The 24,999-nt window shown below is 35.8% G+C and overlaps 1 protein-coding gene across 1 annotated transcript in view; it reads right to left on the bottom strand.

Moving 5' to 3' along the window:
- Positions 1-24,328, bottom strand: part of RASSF9 (Ras association domain family member 9) — a 30,075-nt gene extending 5,747 nt beyond the window's left edge. The window contains exon 1 of the mRNA XM_040491292.1: positions 23,862-24,328. Coding sequence (XP_040347226.1) covers positions 23,862-23,908 — 47 coding nt within the window. The 5' untranslated portion in view covers positions 23,909-24,328. The remainder of the gene's footprint in view (positions 1-23,861) is intronic.
- Between the last annotated feature and the right edge of the window lie 671 nt (positions 24,329-24,999).

Here is a 24,999-nt window from a genome sequence, read left to right as displayed (position 1 = left end):
ACTCTTTGCATTTATCGAGTTATTTAATCCTTACAAATCTGTAGGTAGGTAATAATATTGTCACCATTTTACAGATAAAGAAACTGAAGCACAGGGGTTTTTAATGACTTATTTAGTCAGTTAGTGGTGCATTGAGAATTTAAACCCAAGCAAGAAAACAAGCTCTAGAGTATAGGTCTAACCTTGATATTATAAAAACAAGTTTATTGGTTTGATAGTTTTCTTTCTAAGATTTTTTTTTTAAGTAATCTCTACACCCAACATGGGGATCAAATTTACAACCCTAAGATAAAGAGTCACATGCTCTACTGACTAAGCCAGCCAGGCACGTCTCGTTTGGTGATTTAGATATGTGGATTAAATTGGAAAAAAAAATCATAAAATAAACTATTTTTTAAAGAACTTTATTATATAAATTTTCCAGAATAGAATGGAACAATGGAACTCTAATTTGCCGTTAGAACACTCAGTTGATCAAGGGAGGGCTTTTCCCAATGGCCAGCTATGGAGAAAAGTGTGTAAGACTATGTTACCTTCTGCACTTTTTCCTTATACGCATGTCCCTACTCTGATGCAGTACTAAAGGATTTCTGACAGGTCTGGGCATCTCTGTTGGCTGACAAAACTCATACATATAAGTCCTTACTGTTGTCTTTGAATAGTCCCCATGTCCTGTTCCAGTTTTTGGATGGGAAACATAAGTTCTGGGTCTCTAAGAAAGGATGACACATGACCTATAAACTCTTCAGCGCTACACTATAGCTGTGAAGAAGACTGGGAAGCAGAGGTCAGGAAATCCTTTGGTATCCTACCAAGAATAAGAATGATGATGTACATGACAATTCCCCAATACATCCACATCCACATCTACTCCACATCCACATCTACTCCAGTTGGGATCTTTTTTTTCTTTTGGAAGGATGGAATGTTTCTCTATTGTGGCCTCCCCTAGATATCTGCTAATTTTCAGCTCATGTGGATAACGTAACCCTTATGGTCATTTTGCACAATCAAAAAAGATCACATTATTTCCACATTATTAATTCCATATTATTAATTCCGCATTATTTCCACATAAGAGAAAATTAGTGCCTTTGTGATAACCTCACATTCTGACTGGTTCCAAACCTTGCTTTTTTGTCGTTTAATATTTACTTCTTTATTTGAGAGAGAGAGCAAGCAGGGTAGGGGCAGAGAGAGAGGAAGAGAGAGAATCTCAAGCATGCTCTGTGTTGTCAGCACAGAGCCCAATGTGGGGCTCACTCTTATGACCATGAGCTCATGATCTGAGCTGAGATTAAGAGTCAGACACTTAACCAATTGGGCCACCCAGATAGTTATCTCTAAATATTTAGAGCCAGTTATCTCTAAATATTTTGAGGAATTTTTACAACCATTATTCAAACTTGATAATATTAAAAATTCTGCCTCTTGATTGAACACATTTAAAAGTAATGACCAGTGAATTTCAATAATAAACCTTCCATACCTAGTAGGAGATTCATCATGTTTAAATTCTACTTTTTAGCAGGCTTAAAGTATTTAAAAGTACTGTATTTATTTTATAGTACAGCTCCAATTGAATTTCTATCCATTTATTTGACAAATATTAGCTGACACCTCCTCTGTGGTTAACACAATCATGGGAATGCAGATGACAAAAAGACATGTATAATTTCAAAGGCAGTATTCCTGGCTTATTGCGGGAAACAATGCTAGGGTTGGGAAGAGAATACTTGTCAGTTGTAGTTTTAAGATTATTATTTCATCAGTGGTTTCTAAATGCTAGCCTGATGGCACCCAGCATCAGGCCAATGTAATTTGCCAAAATATTTATAAAATAGATATTAATCAAAATTACACCAATTTAGGAGTCTTAAATAATCACTACCTTGTAGAAATAATTGTTTTCATTTGATCACACACTCAACAGACATAGTCATGTGATATAAAGAATTTAATACTAGGACTAGAACTCTTAAAATATTCCCTTCCCAACTTTTGTGATTTCACCATCTAGTATAAGTAATGACATCTGCAAATACATATGCAACAAAAGGTTAAAAATACAAACTTAGACTAGAAAAACTGGTTTGTTAGCAATATAATGTCACAAACAGTTCTCACCTAGTGATTCAAATCTAGTAGTTGAGACATAATCTCCAATTTTAATGCAAAAGAAATACACAAGTAGCATGCCTAAGAGTGTTGTTTATTTGGTTTTACTTTGTTTCGTTTAAAAAAAAAATTAACATTTATTTATTACTGAGAGACAGAGCATGAGCATGAGCATGGGAGGGGCAGAGAGAGGCTGAGACACAGAATCCAAAGCAGGCTCCAGGCTCTGAGCTGTCAACACAGAGCCCGACGCAGGGCTCGAACCCACAAACCACGAGATCATGACCTGAGCTGAAGTCGGACACTCAACTGACTGAGCCACCCAGGTGCCCCTGTATTGCTTTTATATATGTTTATTGGGGAAATAAGGGATAAAAATTTTACTGGACCTGAAACTTTACAGAGAACATACTATAACCACACAAAAAGTGAAAGGTAATAGAGCTTTAATTTATAAATGCCTTATCTCAATAATTCATTTCTATTCTCTATTTTTATCGCAGTGCTTTAGTTTCACTTATAAATAGACACATTGTCAATCTGATTAACAATATTTTTTTTTCTTTTTCTTCTCAGCTCTCTATACTTTGCCCTTGCTCACTCAAAATTACTTAAGAGCACAAATTATTTTTTTTCCTGTATATTGGAATTGTGTTTGTTAATATTTGGTATTTTTAAACCAACAAAGTTACTTTTACTTTAGGCATTTCTTGACTTGCAGCACCCTTGATTTTTAAGAACTCCTGTGTACTGTAGACAGTAATATCATCCCAATCCTACAGATGAGGGAACTGAGACAAAGAGAAGTTAAGTTACTTGCCAAAACTCACAAAACTAGAAGGTAGAAGTGTTCTTTCCAACTCTGGCTTTTGATATCAATTTACGACTAATCCCTGAAAATAAATTATAATAGCCATTATGAATACCTACTCACAAATATTTCCCTATTTATGAACTGCTTACATTCTTAAAATTATTTTTAAATTAATTGCTTAAAGCTCAATGCATTTTTCATATAAAATTAATTTTCCACCTAGTATAATCAAACTCCTGGTTTTATTATAAATATACATTTATAAATATAAATTTGCCTTCCTTCAAATCTGTAATTATTTCATTGACTTTCTAGGATAAAAGCAAGTATTGAGAGAGTCTTATGTATCTAAGTGTATAATATGAAAGGAGTAGTGACAAAGGGATTAATGGCAGATGGTAAGGTTAACATGGATGGAGGCTGCAGGAATGATTCTCTCTAGATAGTCTAGGAGGGAGTAACCAACAGGTGGACATCCAGATAAGAGGTTATATAAAAATACCATAACTGCAAGTGTATATTATTCATGTAGTTCAAATGGTTATAAACTGGGGTTTGCTTGGGTTATAGGATTTAAAATTTATAACTTTTAGATTACATTGTAAAGTAAAAACATTTACTCAAAAATTGTACATGTATAAGAATAAAATAACTACTATGCTCACATTTAATTGACACCAATCTAAATTCTCCGTTATTTTGATAAATGTTCACTCATACAAACTGTAAGAAGATATGAAATTCTATAAACCAGAATTTAGTCAGATCATGGCTTCAAAGTACAGTACTCAGTGAGGCATCTGGCTGGCCCAGTCAGAAGAGCATGTGACTCTTGACTCTTGATCTTGGGGTCATGAGTTCGAACCCCATGTTGGATGTAGAGATTACTGAAAAATATATAAATAAACTTCAAAGTATGGTACTAAACATTCCTTATATCTTATTTTCAATGAAATTTCCTGAATAAATAATATAACCAGGAAGATGTAAATCAGTTATCATATTTTCACATGTATCAAGGTTATTTACGTGATGGTATCCACTTTAAGGAAGCAAAACCAATGAATAAAAAAAAATTTAAATGCCTTACATAAAGTAGTGAACCTCAAATTTTGCTTCTAATTAAAAACAGAAAGATCAGGGGCGCCTGGGTGGCGCAGTCGGTTAAGCGTCCGACTTCAGCCAGGTCACGATCTCGCGGTCCGTGAGTTCGAGCCCCGCGTCAGACTCTGGGCTGATGGCTCGGAGCCTGGAGCCTGTTTCCGATTCTGTGTCTCCCTCTCTCTCTGCCCCTCCCCCGTTCATGCTCTGTCTCTCTCTGTCCCAAAAAAAATAAACGTTGAAAAAAAAAAATTAAAAAAAAAATAAATAAAAATAAAAAAACAGAAAGATCAATAAAAATTAAGGAATTGTACAATGAAATATATTTGAAAAATTGAATAAGATTATATTGTTTTGACTTGAACTCATTAGTCTATTTCAAGAATGATTAATGAGAAATAGAGGAAAATGCTATTAATATCTAAATATCTGAGGTCTGTGACTCCCATCAATACAGAACTGTTTCATACAATCATCTTTTACTATGTTGTACTCACTGGAAACTGAATTAAAACTAAATTGAAATATTCAACAGATTTTACTACATATTCTAAATATATATTACACTATGTCTATAACTATGTAGTATACATGACATTTCTTACTCGCATACTGTTTTTAATTACGTATTTTAATACTTTATTAAATATGATAATATTGCATATACCCCAAGATTCTCATGAAAATATTCTGTTTTCTCACTTATCACACCTCTGGTTAATTTATTTTAAACCAGTTAGAAAATTAGTTATTTATACAGAAGAAAAAAACATTTACAGCATTTTATCACATGCTTCAAATTTTTTCCCTCTGAAACATTAATAACATTTATTTGTGAAGATGTGCAAAAAAGTGTAGTGGGAACAAATGGACCTGAAATTTTCAATTTATGATTTCATCTTAGCTATCACTAAGTCATTGTGAATTCCGAGAAATCATTTTTTTTCTAATCCTCTGTACCCTTCACTGTAATACTGTAATATCTGACTCACATTTTTCACAAGGTTGCTACAAATATCAAATAAGAGAATGAGTAAAAGAGCTGAGAGAATTGTGAAAAATGTACTGGGTAAATATAGGTTATTAAACTAGTAACAAAATTACTGTTATTATTTAATGCAGAGAGGGGCGTAGTGTTTTTAGTATGCTTATTCAGCAATCTTACTGACCTTGCTACAGTAGTTAACAGTATTATTTTACAAATACTTTCCAACCTGTCTAACAATATTTTTCCACCTGGTTCCAGTTGTCAATTTTTTTTTTTTTTTTGCATGTGTACTTCCAATATAACTAACTGTTTGGCTAATAAGAAACACTTAAAAACATCATTAATATAATCTGTAGCTCACAGATGATCCAAGAGTGCTTTTAATCTTTCTCTCATTTTATAACTCTCTGATTTTGATTAAAATTGTGCTAATGAGTTGCACTACACTAAAATATATATATTATTCTGCAAGAATTTCATTATTCAGTGTGTGCCTTTTTTGGGATATCACCAAAAAATTAAGATTTCTATGCTAAGTAAAATTCTTCAACAGCATGTATTAACTTCACTTACAAGTATTTTTCCATATTCACGCTGAAATAATAATTAAAATTAAATACTGGAATTCTGAATTCACTCTACTGTCAAACCGGAAATTAAAAATATTTCTCCATTGATAATTAATATTAACATCACAAAAACAATTATACAGAATTAAGATGAGTTGGCTTGTAATTACAAATGCAATATTCACACACTCAAGTATCTCTTCAATAATTTTATTGAGTAATTATGCACAAAGCATCAGAAAATAAATTGTCTAAATCAGGAAGTTTTAAGATAAAGAATTTACTAAGATACTACAATGCCAACTTGAAGATCTCAGAAAATATATATTTACTGACAAAAAATTCAGTATGAAAGCAGAGAAAAATGAAGATAAATGGATAAACTTTGGCCATTTTTTTTAAGTTTATTTATTTTGAGAGAGAGAGAGAGAGAGAGAGAGAGATGGGGAGGAGCAGAGAAACATGAAGAGAAATAGTCCCAAGGAGACACTGTGCTGTCAGCGCAAAGCCCGATGCAGGGCTCGAGCTAACCAACTGTGAGATCATGACCTGAACTGAAACCTAGCGTCAGACACTTAAACTCAGCCACCCAGGTGCCCCAAACTTTGGCCATCTTTATTCAGCTATCCAGAGGAAAAGGGCACTGAAGTTGAGGCACAGGAGAATAAATCAAAGAGTAACATTTATTCCTAGTACATAGTAGACATTAAACTTTAATTGAAATTTGACATCTAAAACTAATTAGGACTTGGGGCACCTGGGTGGCTCAGTTAGTGAACCTGTGCACTCTCTCTCTCTCAAAAATAAACATTTTTTAAAAATCAAAATAAACAAACAAAGAAATAAATAAATAGATACATAGATAGATATCTGGTCATTCGTGCCGATTGCTGAATACAAAGCAAACATTATGAATATTCCCTTCAAATTATCTCTTAAACCTCAAAACACATTTCTAATCCTCAGAAGATAGAGGAGTTAATTTTATTTTGATATCACTGTGCAGTTCCATGCCATATCAAGGAACACAACTGGAACTGATACAGTATGAATACATGTCATTCATTTTTGTGTCCTCTATTCTGATAAATGAAATACAAATAGCAATACAGAAAGAAAAAAAAGTTCCTGCAAGGAGATTCTGATCCAGGAGAAAGAAGATTTTAATGCCTCATAATAGATTTTTTTTATAGGTACGATGGGTGAGTATGAAGTTATAAAAACCATTCTTAGGCAGTTCTTTTGCAAAACACCGTACCCAAATAAATTATAACTCTCACAGGGTATGAAGTCCGTCCTTTTAACTCTGCAACATGTAGCTCACTGTATGTGGTACTCATATTAAAAACACGCCAGTAAATAACACATAGAGATAGAATAACCCAACAATGAAAGTTTCAGAAATGATGAATAGAAAAGAGAGCTACAAAACAATAATAAGAAAAGAAATTTGATTTCAGTATATTTATCTCAGGCTCAAGTCTGATAATACCTTGTAGGAATTCACATTTCTTTGAATTAAAGCATATAATTCATTAAAGAATAAAAATGGATGATGATAAAAAGCAAGTTTACCAAATTAAGTTCCATACCAAAGGTTATAAACTAATATTTGAGTTTACAAGCTTAACTCCATACCAATGATAAAATTTAAAATGCTGAGGATGCCATAAATAATCAATTTGGTTGCTGAATGTTTAAATTATAAGTCACAGGCTATTTTCAAAATAAGATGTCATACTTTCAAATTTAATAGCATCTTTTCCCGATAATCAAAATTATCACAGTACAACTATAACTAGTTTAGCTAATAAGTTAGTTTTATCATTATTATGTTATAGAAAATTTTTATTTTGTATATGATTGGGCAGCTTTGTAATAAGAGTAAAGGAATGACCCAAACACAAACAGAAATCTAGAAACAAAATTGGGTAAAGATAAAGGCTTAAATGTATTTTTAAAAAGGGATGCTTGGGTGACTTTTGGCTCAGGTGATGGCTCCATGCTGGGTGTGGAACCTGTTTAAGATTTCCTCCCCCTCTCCCCCTCTCCCCCTCCTCCTCCCTCTTCATCTCCCCCTCCCTCTCCCTCTCCTTCTCCTTCTCCCTCTCTCCTTCTTCCTGTCCCCTGCATCCCTTCTTGCACAGGCTCCTGAGTACAAAATCTCTCTCAAAAGAAAAAAAGGTATTAAAAATAAAAAAAAGTTCTATATAAATTAACTGAATCCATACCAAGTTAGCTATCCTCCAAATAAGCTGTCCATTCTGAATTATGGTGTATGAGTTTTTATAACTTGCTTCAACATTCATTTGTCAATGAAACAGTAGTTTTAGCTAATGTGAATAAATGGGGAGGATAAAATGCAAGATAAGATGATCCTTATGTTCAGGAATTTGTCATATAGCTCAGAAGCAGCAAAGATAGGCTTACAAAGAGATATTTTGAAAATTCAAGATCATCTTAAACAATATTGAAAATCATGAGATACACTCTGAACAAATATGCTATGGAATTCCAAAACCTAAAAAAAAAATAACAAAACTTAAGTCCCATTTAATAAATAATAATAAAAACAGTAATTGACCTCAATGTTTTCAATATATTCTCCACTTCTATAACTCTTTGTAGAAAGTCTGAGTAAATAAAAGAGGTTCAAGAGATTTAATTTGAGCAATATGTTGATTTAGATCTTGTCCATAGGGGTGCTTGGCTGGCTCAGTTGGTGGAGCTTGCAACTGTTGATCTTGGGGTCATGAGTTCAAGCCCTATTTTGGGGGTAGAGTTTACTTAAAAATAAATAAATAAAAATATTTAAGATTTCATCTGTAAAGTAGACCTCACACTTTTTTTTTTTTTAAGTATGTACCCAGTGTGGAGCCCAACAGGGGACTTGAAATCACAACACTGAGATCAAGAACTGAGCTGTGATTAAGAGTCAGATGTTCAACCCACTGAGCTACCTAGGTGCACCAAGAAGATCCTTTCAAATAGTGATTTCACATGATTATGTGTGGACTTGGTAATTGAAGGACAGGTACTTAGAAAATAGTAGAGTGACTGGGGAGAGGTGTGTGTGTATGAGAGGATACATTGGATAATAGCTCACTTTGTTGAATGCTTAGTACATACATGTCAGGCATTGTTGTAAGGGCTTTATATACATTAACTCAGTTAATTTTAATAACAACCCCACCATATGGGTGGTATTGTTAAATCTATTTTACAGATTAGGAAACTGAGGCACAGGAGGTTAAGGATACACGCAAACACACACACACACACACACACACACACAGAAAAAAATCACTAGGTTTATGTTCTAATGCTAGTTTAATTTTCTAGGAAGTAAGCCAAGCATGCACAGTAAGAAAAGCCCTCTACATAAAATAATTGCAGGGTAGCTATAATACATAATTCCCATAAACAGACAAAAGGGAAAGGAATGTGTAAAGAATGTGTATTGGAGACAATGGGGGTTAAGTAAACCAGGTTCATGGTTCGGATTCCGGAAATTGATTTAATCAAACTATAAATATTTAACATGTAGTATTTACCAGAAGAAATGTTGAGCAAATATCTAATCTCATTGGAAATTCTTATGCTTATTTCCCATTGTTACCTGTGCCTGGCAAATAACTTGTTTCCTTGCTGATTTGTACTTTTCAGAGAAATATTTTATAACAAGAAAGCATATTCATTAAAGGAACATTGCTTAGCCTGAATATTTAGTTTAATGATAGTTGTGGTTCTGTCAACTTTTAACATGAGTTTTCCTGTGGGCAGCTAAGTCCATAATTGGTTTTGCCTACTTGGTGGAAGATATTTCCTGATGATCGTGACTCTTTTAGCTCGCATCTGCCGGCAGCCACCTACTCTTCCCTCTCTAAACGTATTCTGAAATGTGTTGGCATGGGGCACTAGAGACATGTAGGAATTTGAATTACCCAATAGGATAGCTGAAAACACAAGATGAGACCCTTTATCCCTGATTTCCACTTTCTGAACATATTCTATAATAAAAGGTAATAGCACACAGCTTCCAAATAGAAGCTTCATCTGAAATAATCAGCCCTTCACATTAGTTGCAAATAAATTACCTAAAGGGCAATAACAAGTTTACAACGTGTAGAAATATGAACATACCAGGGCCGGTGATGCCATTTTGTTTTAAAAAAGGAGATACTTGAAAATATCGCTGATAAGAGAATTGTTCATCCATGTCAAAAGCATCCTGAATCCGTTTACCTTCCCCAAACCTTAAATTTTAAATATGCTCCGAATTTCACTGCCTCCACCTCCTCTAGAACTTTGCTTCAGAATTTATCCCTTCTTAACTTTTTTTTTAATCTTCTACCTTTTCCTCTGGACCTTCCGACTATCCTGTCATGTTGTAACCACCCTCATTTTGGCTACATATTCCCACCACCTATCTTTTGTTCACAAACTCAAATAGGAATCCACAGTCACTTTCTCTAGTTCTTCACTTTTCAGTAATAGCAACCCACCATAAAGTGACTTCCGCCCCACCCACCCCCAACAGACACATTTCTTCTTAGGCTTATTGGAGATCTCCTAACTGTCAAACCCAGCAGCCATTTCCGGAACTGATCTGACTTGACCTCTTTGTAACATTATGCACCATGACCTTTCCTTCCCAGGTGAAACCCGCAGAAGAACCACCCCCAGTTCACCCACAGAATCAAGACATATAAATAAATAAATAAATAAATAAATAAATAAATAAATATTTAAAAATAACAAAAATAAAAATAAAAAATAATCCAGACAGTGGAAAAAAGGAGAGATGGAAACAAACCGCAAGAGACTCTTGATGATAAGAACAAACTCTGGGTTGACAGAGGGAGGTGGCAGGGGAGGATGGGCTAGATGGGTGATGGGTATTAGAAAGGCACTAGTGACGAGCACTGGATATTGCATGTTAGTGATGAATCACTGAGTTCTACTCCGGAAACCAATATTGCATGATATGTTAACCAAAATTTAAATTAAAAAATATCTCCAAAGAAAAAAAGAATCAAGACAAATAACAAGATGTTTTCAGCCACTAATTTTTAGGATGTTTTATTATGCAATAGGTAATAGCTGATACAAATAAAATCCCCCAAGTTCCAGTGACTCATTTTTTGTCTCACTGTACACATTTTGTGGGTAGGTCTAATATTGTCCACAACCTTATCAGTCAATTGTATGCTAATAATCCCAAATCTAAATATTTTGCCCTTGAGCTGTGGATCCATATTCTCAACCTCCATTTTTCATGCTTACTTCATATTTATAGTGTATAATCCATAGGAAACTCAAATTTTACTGATCAAAACTAATTCATCATCCTCTCCACTCATATTACAAACTATTCACCTCCTGATTCCCCACCCTACTGACTGTAATCACCATCCCGCCACCTTTTCTCTCAAGCTTAAAAACTTGGATCTTTCTAGATTCTTTTCTTTTTTTTTTAATTTTCTTTTTTTATTTTTAAAAATTTACATCCAAATTAGTTAGCATATAGTGCAACAATGATTTCAGGAGGAGATTCCTTAGTGCCCCTTACCCATTTAGCCCATCCCCGCTACACAACCCTCAGTTTGTTCTCCATATTTATGAATCTCTTCTGTTTTGTCCCCCTCCCTGTTTTTATATTATTTTTGTTTCCCTTCCCTTAGATTCTTTTCTCTATCTCATCCCCCTTTAACAACCAGTCACTAAGTCTGTCTTATTCATTCTCCCAAATGTCTCACATATGCACATTTATGTCAATCACCACTGCTATGATTCAGACAACTCTCAGTTTCACAACGGATTACTATAGTAAGTTATTACATATTGTCCTATTACAAACTTTTGCCCACTTCACATTTGTGCTTCACAATATTGCCAGGCTGCCCTTTTTAAACTGTAAGTCTACCAGTATACCTTCCTTCATTAAAATCTTTAAATGGTTTCTAAGTCCTTTTTCAATTACTCTCTCTTCCTTTTTCTCCCTGTCTCTCCTGTCTCTGCCCTTCCCCCTCTCTCTCCTGCTTTCTCTCTCTCCTGCCTATTCCTAGGATTCCTTCCATTATCAGATTCCCCCATATCATAGGCAAGCACTCTTTGATATGCATATTAATATGCACATAACTAGCTACCCCTAACTTCTCCCTGATCTCTCATAGTTCCAAGGGATGCCATATGTATCACCCTATGGATTTCTAGACTGGACTACATCTGCCATGGTTTTGTTTTCATTCTGAGATTTTCTATAACCTATTTCCTTGCCTGAAGCTAACTCTTACTCTTCTTAAATGTCACTTTCAATAGGAAAATTCCCTTACCTTCTCTGAATAACCCCATTCCTGCCACCCCAGATGGAAATGGGTGCTCCTTCTTGATGCGTTCAGTAATAGCATTTTCTACCTTTCTTTTTTCTAGTTTGCCAGGTAGGTCCTGGACTGAATCATTCATCTTTGAAGCCTAAGTGTCTAACACAGTCGATGTTAAATGTTCTTTCTTTTGTTTTGGTTTGGTTTGGTTTTATTTATTTATTTATTTATTTATTTATTATTTTGCAGCAGGGAGGTAGAAGTGTGTTTGGGGGAAGTAAACAAAAAGAAATTTTCAGTCAACTAGGGCCGGGTAGTTACAGTTGTCCCACCACCTATTTTTGTAAATAAAGTTTTGTTGGTATATAGTCATGCCCATTTAATTATATATTGTCCGTGGTTGTTTTCATGCTACACTGACGGAGTTGAGTAGTTGGGATGGTGACATTATGGCCCCCAAAACCTAAAACATTGGTTATGTGGCCTTTACACAAAATGTTTGCCAACTCCTGACCTAGATGATTTACCTGCACCCAAAATCTAGATTTTATTTATCTAAATACTAAGACATTATTTAAACTCCCATATCTACATAATTCTACACATGACTCTCTAGGGGATATAAAGGTCAAAATAACCAAATCTTTAAACAGAAGAAATCTGTAATCCCTTAGAAGTGATGGCCATGCTTGGAAGTAATTTCAACTAAGGTGATAATTAAAGGATCACTAAAAGGATGGGCACTAAATGCTTCCTGGAGATTGAGTAGGTTTGACATAGGATTAGTCAGCTTGAAGGCCCTGACTGGGAAACCAATGTTTTGCCTTTCGAGCCCTGTTCCAGGTGCAGTATGCTCCATATTAATCAGTCCCATATAGATGTCAAGAGGCAGCAGAGTAGGCTGGATGAAAGGCTGCTTTCACAGTCCCAACTCAGGTGTGTTGTGTCCAAACACCAGGTGTTTGGAGGTGGAATATTTGGAAACACACAAATTACACCTTGAATTTTTCACTCTTCATCCTGATCTTCTTCCCTTCCTAAAATTACGTCTGCCATTTTTTTCTGTTCTTTATGATCATACCACTATGTTCCCAGTTACTCAAGCCCAAATTTATAGTTATCATTGATTCTTTGTTTTTCATCCTGATATTGTCTACTGCCCTATCCACTCAGTGTTTAATTTGTATAAATTCTGCCTCCAGGGGTGCCTGGGTGGCTTATTCGGTTAAGCATCCAGCTCTTGGTCTCAGCTCAGGTCCTGATCTAGCGGTTCATGGGATTGAGCCCCACGTCGGGCTCTGCATTGACAACGTGGAGCCTGATTGAGATTCTCTCTCTCCCCCTCACTCTCTGCCCCTCCCCTGCTCACTCTCTGTCTCTCAAAATAAATAAACTAATAAAAATAGTTAAAAAATTCTGCCTCCGTAGTGACTCTTTTAACAATAATCACTATCTGACATGTCTTGTTCATTTATTGTTTGTTTATTGCCTGCCTGGCCCCCACTACACCATCAGTTCAAGGGCTGAGATCTTGATGATCTTTCTCACTATTTCATCCTTAACATTTAAAATAACATGTGGCACATATTATAAGGTAAATAAATATTTATCATTGAATGTACTTTAAAACGCCTGCCCTGTACTTTAATAATTTATGTATGTCTGTGTACCTGCTAATCAGCAAATTCCTTAAAAGCATGATCCATATCTGATTCCTCTTTGTTCTTTCATCATGCCCCCCAAAACGTGTGGTTAATTTAATATTTATGAATTTTTAAAAATCATCAAATAACCATCATCTTGAGTCATCACAAAGCAAATATATGTAAGTAGTTGCCAAATCTGACAAAGCAGGATAGTTGATGAATGTTTTGTTTTTAGAAGCTAAGGCAGATAAGTAAGTAGTCTGGTAGTATTCTCAGACTTTGTAAGGTATCATATAACACACACTGTCATTTCACTTAATCCTGGAAACTATAATCACGTTAAGTTCTCCTAACTAAAGGTAGAACCAGTAAAGATGATGAACATTTTGGGGCACCTGGGTGGCTCAGTTGGTTAAGCGGCCGACTTTGGCTCAGGTCATGATCTCTGGGTCCGTGAGTTCGAGCCTCGCGTTGGGCTCTGTGCTGACAGCTCAGAGCCTGCAGCCTGTTTCAGATTCTGTGTCTCTCTCTGTCTGACTCTCCCCTATTCATGCTCTGTCTCTCCCTGTCTCAAAAATAAATAAAATGTTAAAAAAAATTAAAAAAAAGATGATCAACATTTTTTTAAAAAAGTAACTTAGTCTAAATCTCATGCCTATTATTAATAGCTCTGGGAAGAAATTCTTTTGACTTTCACTACAAGAATAGCCCAGGCAGCCAAGAAACCAAGGCTAATATACATTGTGGCCCACTGCTAAAAAGTGCCTAACTTCCCACACTATTAAAAAGGATGGAATCTCAAACATCCACTATAGCCTCATAAGTACTTTTCCTAATTGTATACAACTATTTTCTTCATATGAGATTGTGGTTATTGTATGTCTACCCATGGATTTTCAATATCATCTTTCATGGCTTCTAGGCAAATGTAAGATCCTTACGTGCAGATCTGAGGGTGGGTATCCTCAGGCTCTACTATGAAAGACCATGGTCTCCCCAAACTAATGCTCTGCTATTGGATCTTAAGTACCCTCAGTTACCCATAGCTGCAGGGAATTTTTGGACAGAAAAAAATCAGAGTAAATGAAGAGTAGAGTAACTAGAAGTATTTGAGGTGGCTGTAAAAAATCCTAGTCATTGGTTGAGAACAAGCATGTACTGTGCAGTATATCAGGAAGGCTTGGCTACAAAACTCCTGTCAACTGTATACCATAATTAGTGAGCATAAAAACTTGCTAAAGTTGGACCACTATCGCATTAACAAAAATTTAAAATATTTACAAAGCAGAATAACTCAGTTTTATGAACTGCTAAACTGACCAATGTAATATAATTATTAGATTGTAAATCTAATACTGCTATATAGACACATCCTTAAATTTTTTCTGTGCACTTCCTCAATTGTAAATGCTTTCTTTTTACCAACCCCACCAAGATTATGGATTCTTGCCAAACTGACCATATTTCTGTCTGCTCCTCGATCCTTATCTCTTGATTATCCTATCTTAGTCAGTCTTACCATTGTGTGATTCAGCCCCCTCCTACATCTTTTTACACATCTTACTGTGTTCCCTACTCTTGTCCAAGCCTGTCACCTAACTGTGGGAGTTTAATAAATGCTATCTAATTATGATGATGCTCCTTTTATTATTATTTTTTTTTCCTCCATGCACTCCTCTTTTACTTCTACTTAGAGGCAATCAAAAACATTTACTGAGCACCTAATGTACCAAGGAACAGCCTTCTTCCACTGCAAGCAAGTATACTCTCATCTTCTTAATTGCATCATAAAGATTGTGATTTTACCTACCCTGTCAAGGACAGTTTCCCATGGAAGGGTGATTTAAAAGGAAGTTCATGCTTGAGATATTTAACTACAGTACTGTTCTCTCAATTAGTTTAATCTCTTAGGAATTAGGTTGTGTCTTTGCATGTCTGGTACAATACTAAATGCAGAGTTTACCAATCCTAAAGAGCTAAAATAAAAAGATAGCTACTCTTAACATTCATATATTTGTTTTATTAAACTAAAACTTGTGCATATCAAATAGCAAACACTCAATAATTCTTAGATAGTATAATTTATAAAGTAATCCCATTTTTTTATAAGTGGAAATAAACACTTTTGAGCTTTACCATAAGGCAACATTTTGTGGTAGAGGTTATGTGGCAGTGCATCATGTTTTAGGTAAAATAAAATTATACACGCACAAAAAAAATCCTTCTTTTAATGCTGTTATTAAAAGTTATCTTTAAAAGGTAAAAGCAAGGCAAGAGAATTAAATTCTACTCTGCAGAGGACATTTTAAAATCATAGAAGTTTAGAAATTAAAGGGATTTAAAAATCTAACTCAATCTTTCATTTTATTAGACAAAGATAAGATAGAAATATTTAAATTATGTATCCTTTCTTTTTATGAAAACTTCTCAAAGACACATAAGGAAATATCCCTTAAACTATGGTATGTTACACCTTGCAAAATCATTAATGGTATCACAATTTGGCTCTAAAGAAGTGTGAGGATTGAACCTAAAAGCTATTCAAACTCAAATATTACATCAAGCTCTAAAAACAGTTTTGTTTTCTTTTTTTTTTTTTTTTTTAAGCAGGTTTCATGCCCAGCATGGGACCCAAACTCAGGACCCTGAGATCAAGAGTCAGACTAAACATCTGACTGAGTCATCAACTGAGCTACCCAGGTGCCCCGGCAAAGATAGTTTTGTACAACTTTGGTAAACTCATTTCTAATCATATTCAGTAATTTATAATATACTTATTTGTATCTAAGGAGGAAAAGACATCAGTGGCAATACAGAAGTTCTGAGTTGAGATTTCAAGGCCCAAAATATCATACCATGTGTAAATATTAAAAACTTAAGAGATATAGTTCATAGCATTTCAATCCTACAGGCCTGAACAGGAGTGAATATTTACTGAGATTTCATTACTATCTTAGTACTGTGCTGTCTTTTAAATATAATCAGATTTAGTCTCACACTAGGTGGTTTAGAATTAACACTATTTTATTTATTTATTTATTTTTTAATTTTCATTTTATTTTTCAATTGTTTTCAATTCAGATTGATTACTTTTTCACTTTTCAGATCTAGCTTTTCTTTTTTTTTTTTCAATATGAAATGTATTGTCAAATTGGTTTCCATACAACACCCACTGCTCATCCCAACAGGTGTCCTCTTCAGTGCCCATCACCCACCCTTTCCTCCCTCCTACTCCCCATCAACACTCAGTTTATTCTCAGCTTTTTAGAGTCTCTTATGGTTTGGCTCCCTCCCCTAACTTTTTTTTTTCCTTCCCCTCCCCCATGGTCTTCTGTTAAGTTTCTCAGGATCCACATAAGAGTGAAAACATATGATATCTGTCTTTCTCTGCCTGACTTATTTCACTTAGCATCACACTCTCCAGTTCCATCCACGTTGCTACAAAAGGCCATATTTCATTCTTTCTCATTGCCATGTAGTATTCCATTGTGTATATAAACCACAATTTCTTTATCCATTCATCAGTTGATGGACATTTAGGCTCTTTCCATAATTTGGCTATTGTTGAGAGTGCTGCTATAAACATTGGGGTACAAGTGCCCCTCCACATCAGCACTCCTGTATCCCTTGGGTAAATTCCTAGCAGTGCTATTGCTGGGTCATAGGGTAGGTCTATTTTTAATTTTTTGAGGAAACTCCACACTGTTTTCCAGAGTGGCTATACCAGTTTGCATTCCCACCAACAGTGCAAGAGGGTTCCCATTTTTCCACATCCTCTCCAGCATCTATAGTCTCCTGATTTGTTCATTTTGGACACTCTGACTGGCGTGAGGTGATATCTCAGTGTGGTTTTCATTTGTATTTCCCTGATGAGGAGCGACGTTGAACATCTTTTCATGTGCCTGTTGGCCATCTGGATGTCTTCTTTAGAGAAGTGTCTATTCAATTCATGTTTTCTGCCCATTTCTTCACTGGATTATTTGTTTTTCAGGTGTGGAGTTTGGTGAGTTCTTTATAGTTTTTGGATACTAGCCCTTTGTCTGATATGTCATTTGCAAAAATCTTCTCCCATTCCGTCAGTTGCCTTTTAGTTTTGTTGATTGTTTTCTTTGCAGTGCAGAAGCTTTTTATCTTCATGAGGTCCCAATAGTTCATTTTTGCTTTTAATTCCCTTGCCTTTAGAGATGTGTCAAGTAAGAAAATGCTGCGGCTGAAGTCAGAGAGGTTTTTTTCCTACTTTCTCCTCTAGGGTTTCGATGGTTTCCTGTCTCATATTCAGGTCCTTTGTCCATTTTGCGTTTATTTTTATAAATGGTGTAAGAAAATGGTCTAGTTTCATTCTTATGCACGTTGCTGTCCAGTTCTCCCAGTACCGTTTGTTAAAGATACTGTCTTTTTTCCAATGGATATTCTTTCCTGCTTTGTCAAAGATTAGTTGGCCATACTTTTGTGGGTCCAATTCTGGAGTCTCTATTCTATTCCATTTGTCTATGAATTAACACTATTTTAGAGATGAGAAAACTAAGTCCTAAATGGGCCATACAGAATAATGGTTAGGTGCATGGATTCGAATCCTGTTTCTGCCACTTATTATTTGTTGCACTGCTCTGTGTCTTAATTGCCTCAAATGGAAAATAGGAAAAATAATAGTACCTTCTTCACAGCATTATTTTAAGTATTATGTAAACCACTCAGAAGAGTGGCACATAGTGTTATAAGAACAGCTAGCAAAGGTGGATTTACCCTGAAGCCAGCTAATGAAGCTTAAACATAAGTGCTGCCTCATTTGCATAGCTGTTTTCCCCAGAATGATCTTAGTAATAGTTTTACTCATAATTGTGTATTCTATTAAAGAGCAATCCTCCTCCAATTGTCAAACTTGGATTTTCCTTTGCATGCCATCATTATTGTTGTTCTTGCATTAAAAAGATTAAATATTTGCCCTAGGGCACACAATTAGTAATGGCAAATGGGAGATATAACCCAATGCCTACTGTAATCCTTCCTTCCCTCCTTCCTTTCTTCCCTTTTTCCCTCCCTCCCTTCCTCCCTTCCCTCCTTCCTCCCTTCTTCCCTCCCTTCCCTCCTCTCTTCCTTCTTCCCTTCCCTCCCTTCCCTCCTTCTTTCCTTCTTTCCTTCCCTTCCTCCCTCCCTTCTTTCTTTCTTTCTTTTGAGAAAGCACAAGCAGGAGGAAGGGCAGAGATTCAGGGAGAGAAAATCCCAAGCAGGTTCTAGGAGGCTGATTAGGGCTTGATCTCATGATCAAGTATCTCATGATATCTCATGATACCGAGAAATCATGACCTGAGTCCAAATCAAGAGTCAGATATTTAACCACCTGGGCCACTCAGGTGCCCCTGATGGAATTCTTATTTTTCTGCCTAGTTCTAGAATTTTCCGTTTGTCTCATGAACTACAATTTTCTCATACAAAGAGAATAAATCCTCATATCATGTAAGAAAACAAATAGTTCCCAATCATATTTTCCTGTTATCTCAAAAAGAGGAGGCAATGTTCCACACTTTGCAGTGATATCTATAATAGCCATTCACCATCATCTGCCAAACCTCACCCATATACATACATGGTTGCACTCAAGGAACATGAAGGGAAATAAGAGCTTTTCTTGAGAAGAATGAGTTACCCTGCCACTTGGTTTGTTTTCTATCAGAAGCCTGGTAAAGTCTATTTGTCAAATAGGGCCATTCACCATTTGAAAGAGAGGAGCTGAGCCTAGGAGCAGGTATAATGAGAGGGCAACCTTGAATTTAAGGATTCATTCTTTAAGTTATCTATGCGTCCACTCAGTGAAAATGTACTGATGTACTCTGATCCAAGTACTGTATGGGGACCAGCTGTTATTCAATCAACAGATATTTGAGAACCTATTCACTGATTATCTAGGTCCCTGTTCTTACTGAGTATACTCAACAAGAATGTTTTATAGATCTCTCAAGTCACTTTATTCATAAAAACAGAGGGCATTCTAGCCTGCAGATATAAACCATTGAGGATAATTTCCCTTGTTTGTCAGCATATTTTATCCTCATTGATCATTCTTATTCTTAAAATATGTTGCTTATCACTGCTGAACATGTACCCAAGATTCTATTTTATCTACACGAAGTAATTACTTTGCCCTTGGGTGACCATTCACATTAATAATTTTTCTTAAATGATAATAAACAAATATGCAAATGTTGTCTAGAAGGTGTATTATTATAACAGTTTACACAGGAATGACAATCACAACCTATTTCTTTAAAAAAGGAAATGTTATATGTGTTGTGTGTCTTTTGCCAAAAACATGTCTTTAAAAACTCCTAAGAAAACATACATTAAAGAATATTAGAGCACAGAAGCATGTTGAACAGTACAGATAACATATTGCCTTGTTTCAGAAACCCAATATACTAGAGACAAAGAAATTCCTTATCAAGGACTGGTATCCGCATACACCCGGAAGAGGTAAATATATGCCCCTCCTCAACTTTATTCTATTTTCAGAACTAAAATGAAAACAAGAGAGACACACTTTTGTGAACTTTTAGAACTATTATCAGATCTCCTGGAACTGCATACCAATCAAATAACAGCAAAACTTTCTGTAATGTGGTCCAGCTAATAAAGATGTTCTTTAAATCAAAATGTTAACCAGCTATAATTTTAAACATTTTTCTCAAAAAGTCCATTTAAGAACATTTCACCTTGACATGTTTCATGAACTGATACAGTACATAATACAAGATCTTATGTAGAGGATTTTTAAGTTGGCTGATAGTTGTTTGAGCAACGATTCAAGATTTAACCTAGAGCTCAATTTCACTGCCTTCCCTGCTCTCGGTATATTTTTGCCAGGGATAAAGCATTCCAGTCATTGTTCCTAATGGGCTGTCTGTTGCCAACGAAGAACTACTTAAGTTACCAGGTATCATCAGGGGAAATCTCTTTCAGAAACTCCTGGGAACTAAAAAGATGCACATGCTCAAATAGCTGGCATTTCTTAATCCAATTTCAGGAACATTTTAAGTGTTTATTTGAGGTTAGACAAAATAGTACATGATAGCTTTCCATTCTGCTGAATTCACAAATAACCATACTTCTAATTTCAGAGAAAACATCCATCTTGCCAGCAACTTTTATCCTAACCGCAAAACTTATTTCTTCCTTCTGATGAAACATTTGTGGCATTGTTACTACAATTAGAAAATTTAAAAGGTTAATTCTGATTATGAACATCAAGATTTTCAGCTGGCTCCATTTCTGTGTGCCAAAATATAATCATTTGTGATCATACATTATTCTCAAATTCCCAAGAGACTGTTGCCTCATTTTTTAAAAAATTTAAATGCTTCTTAAAATTTAGAAAAGATTATCTGGTGGGGGAGGATTAACTTGGTGTCCAAATCTATAAAATTATTTGTGTATTTATTTGGGTTTTAGATTTTACCCTTTATGAAGTATTCACTTTTATACAATACCTGCTGACCTCAGATGATGAGCACAGAATAAAATAGTAACAAGGTTTTTATAAGGTAATTTATAAAATTATATAAATAACTGTATTACAGATCCATAATATGCCAGGCACTGTCCTACGCACAACACACAATGGTGATTACACAGATACGGCACTGCCCTCTCTAAGCTTTACAGTTTATATTTTCTATAAGATTTTCTGCCTCATGCTTTGAAAAGACAGAAAGAGAACAGATCCGGAAAAGTTCGATACAAAACTTTGCCAAAATTTCATGATCTCAAATTCCTGATATTTCTTCTAGTAATCTGTATTTTTTCCCTGCTGACAAAGATGCATTTATGGTCAAATTGTAGAAATTTTACTTGTAGAAATTTACTTGTAGAAATTATGTATCAGGAGATACACAAACACTGGAATTCTTCCTCTGCATTCTACAAGGAATTCTATACTATATATTTGAGGAATGGCTTATCAGATGAATGTTTTATCACCAATCACATTTGCTATCAAAGGATGAGTCACCTGTCATATAAGGAAAAATATTTAGTTCCTATATGTCCAAGTAAGATTATTTAAGCCATTATGGAATGCAGTAAACAAAATGATAGACTTAATCATGTAACTAAGTTTCATCTGTAGTTTCACCTTTGAAAAGGTTAAAAAAAAACAGAACAAAAAAACACATAAAAATATCTCATCTATAGCAATACTGGACACTGAAAAAATACATATATTTATTCTATCTCAAAACACCACATGGTTTATGTGCTGCTTAGTTTGAGATATCCATATTTTATCTTTCTGACCACTGCTGTGGATTAATTTCTCTTAAGGCTTGGAAAAATACAAATTCGTAACAGGAAACACTCAATTATTAGAGCAACTTACACATATCCTATTACCGCTTTCATCAAAACACATTCACAATAAAGCATCACCACTGGGAACACCATTCCATTTCCTCAGAGAAACCTGAAATACTATTAAACTCCTCATTTTTTATTCTCTCCATTTTTCTCATAATTTTGTATAGAAAATATCATATTAAAAACTGTTTGTTATACACACCTGAATGAAAAGCTAGTTTAATGGTAGAGGGTACAGTGGCAAAATTGAGATAGCGAAAGTGGACGCACTTCCCTGGGCAAACTCTCAGGGGTGCACACAAGGTGATATTGAACTGTTATTTGGCTTACCATTGACAGAATTCTAGAATTAATAGTAATCAAAATCAAAAACAAAAGCACACACATGCAACAACCCTGAACTACACAGGTAGTTAGTATTCAGAAAGCATGCCAAAAACACAACTTGTTTTATAAAACCACGAACTTTTCCCCAAGTGATTTTTTATATATTTTGATCGCATTTAAACAAACATACTTCACAAACAGTGCTACTAAATAATCGCTTAAAAAGCAGGAAGACTTTCTGTTGGCAAGAGAAGCCTTCTGGTATATTTTTTAATGCATTGACAGTAGGAAAATACAAACTTATTTTTAATAGCCATTACTAATATATATTTTTAAATAATCAGACATATTTCTTTGTTGTAACCTATAGTTTCACTAATTACCAGAAATGCCATATTTGTGACACATTACCAAATCATTAGCAAATAAAACTGGTTTAGAAAGTTTTGTAGTACTAATTATTGTTGCTTTAGTTTCTTCAGAAAACTTAATCAACTAAATCATGGATACATTTGGAATAAAAACAGGTAGATATTTAAGCTCAAAGTATGGAGCTTTACTTTAAAACTGTATCACTATATATTATCATGCAGACACCTTAAAATAATTGTATCATTTCCTACCATGTAATTGTATGCTTTTAAGTTTACCCTAAGTAAATTATGACAAGTACAAACACGCATGATGGAAAGAAGAGTTACTGAAAAGCCTTTATTCCAAAATAAATACATTTTAAAAGAGTAAAGCCCATGTCTAAAATAATCCTCAAATTGTTTTGGCATAAAAATGTAACATTTGAAGTGTTAATAAAATACTTAATAGGGCTGAAACACACATACTAACTCAATGAAAATCTGTGTGTGTGTGTGTGAGAGAGAGAGAGAGAGAGAGAGACAGAGACAGAGACAGAGAGACAGAGAAAAACAAAGAGAGAAATACATTTTTTTACACATTTACACTATGGGCATTGCAGGCTTGAAATAGCAAAAAAATCAAACCAAAGTAAAATTCTAATAATGCAGACAAAGGAGGACAGCTGACTGAATCCTCCTTTGGTGCCTACAACCACCTAAAGTTCCCAAAGATACTTGAAAGAATCAGTTCACAAAAAGTTTCTCTACAAAGTATCTTCACTTTGGGAACTTTCCAGGTTTCAGGAATGCCCCACTTAAAGGGGAGCCAAAGCATTGTTTCCGGATTGTATCTACAGCTGTGTTTTTCCTTCTAATTAGTGGCCAATAAATTCTAGTTCTATCTTCATCAAAAATTTAACCCTTCCTATAATATGCTAAAACTCTGAACCAAAATGAAACGTGCCTTCCCACTACTCTCAAATATGCCCCGCAACACAAAGAGAGATTCTGATGATGCTAGTTGTGGAACCAGGACTGGTCAAAGGGGGAACAAAAAGAATATATATGTTTTTTTGTTTTTTGTTTTTTGTTTTTTCAGTGATCCTTGAGGCCACTGAGATCCCCGTTACTGGAATAATAACCTCACCAGTTGAGTATAAATACAAAACCTTATTCCCTAGAGCTTTCCCCCCTAACAGTTTTCATCATAATCTAATTGCAACAAAACATAACACTTTCACACAGAAGCCCCGAGGACACACACGCTGAACTTTACCTGTTTTTATGCCGAGTCTTCAGCAAATTTCTTCCAAAGGGAGCCATGGTCCCCCAGGCAAGCGAATAGCAAGGACCGTGTCTCAGAGTTATCTGGGGTGGGGTGTGGAGATATCTGGATTTCGAATTGGAGGGAGGAGGGCTGGAAGCTTCCTCTTCACCTCCTCAGACGGTCCTGGCTTTCAGCTCATTAGCAGCAGGCTCAGAGAGTTGCTGGTAGTTGTGCAATTGCTGCCTGACTTTGAACTGCTGGATTGTTGTGGCTGCTGCACCTTTGGAGACCTGCCCAGCTTCAGCCTCGAAGAAGGCGTTTGGAAGCAGGAAAAGAAAGAGAGAGAGGAGAGAGAGAGAGAGAGAGAGAGAGAGAGAGAGAGGAAGGGAGGGGGCTCTATTGTGTTCTGTAGCTATTTGCAGACTTGTTAAACTTTAAGAACTGCCAACCCCACGGGCATGGTAATATCCATGGAATGGGAATTTCACTCCCTTGGGAAACCCCCCTCCCCCGCTTTCCACACCCAACCACACAAGGTGAACTGAACACATATAAAAGGATTAAAAGTAAATACCCCCACCTCCCAACCAGCTCCAGTCTGTGAGAAGTAATCTGATCGTAGCAAGCAAGAGTGGGGGCCAAGAACTTTCTGTCTACCGATTGGACACAAAATTCCCCTGCCCAGAGGAGGGGGGGGGGAGGGGGTTCAGGGCTCTAAAATGCGTGGAGGAGGAGCAAAGCCGGAGACTGGATCAAGGTGGACTCAGAGGAGCCCCCGAGTTCAAGATTCTAAGAGTTTCCCCCAACCCCACGCATCCACACTTTTCAAGTTCATTTTCCGAAAGTTGAAGGACCTAAAAGACCAAAGCGCTCCAGGCCTGATCACAGCACGGGCGGTCAGAACCAGACGGGATTTGGGGTGTTTACACCGACCCCTGCCGCATCTTTAACATTACTGAGATTTGGGGGCTGTGTGAGTTTGAAGGAAGAGCCAGCCAACTGTGTGCTCCTGCCTCTCAAGTAGTGAACCTGGAGGATTTCGTGGAACTTGAAGCGCGCAGTGAAGGTCTAGCGGTGAGAGGAGGCATCACCTGTTCCCACGCGAAATCGAACCCACGACCCGCGCAACCTGGCAGAGCTGGGCGAC

The sequence above is a fragment of the Herpailurus yagouaroundi genome, unplaced genomic scaffold, assembly GCF_014898765.1.
Source record: "Herpailurus yagouaroundi ecotype Mexico unplaced genomic scaffold, PumYag 182, whole genome shotgun sequence".
Taxonomy (NCBI): domain Eukaryota; kingdom Metazoa; phylum Chordata; class Mammalia; order Carnivora; family Felidae; genus Herpailurus; species Herpailurus yagouaroundi.
Note: the sequence above shows the minus strand (reverse complement) of the source record. Positions and strands in the feature narration are given on the sequence as shown.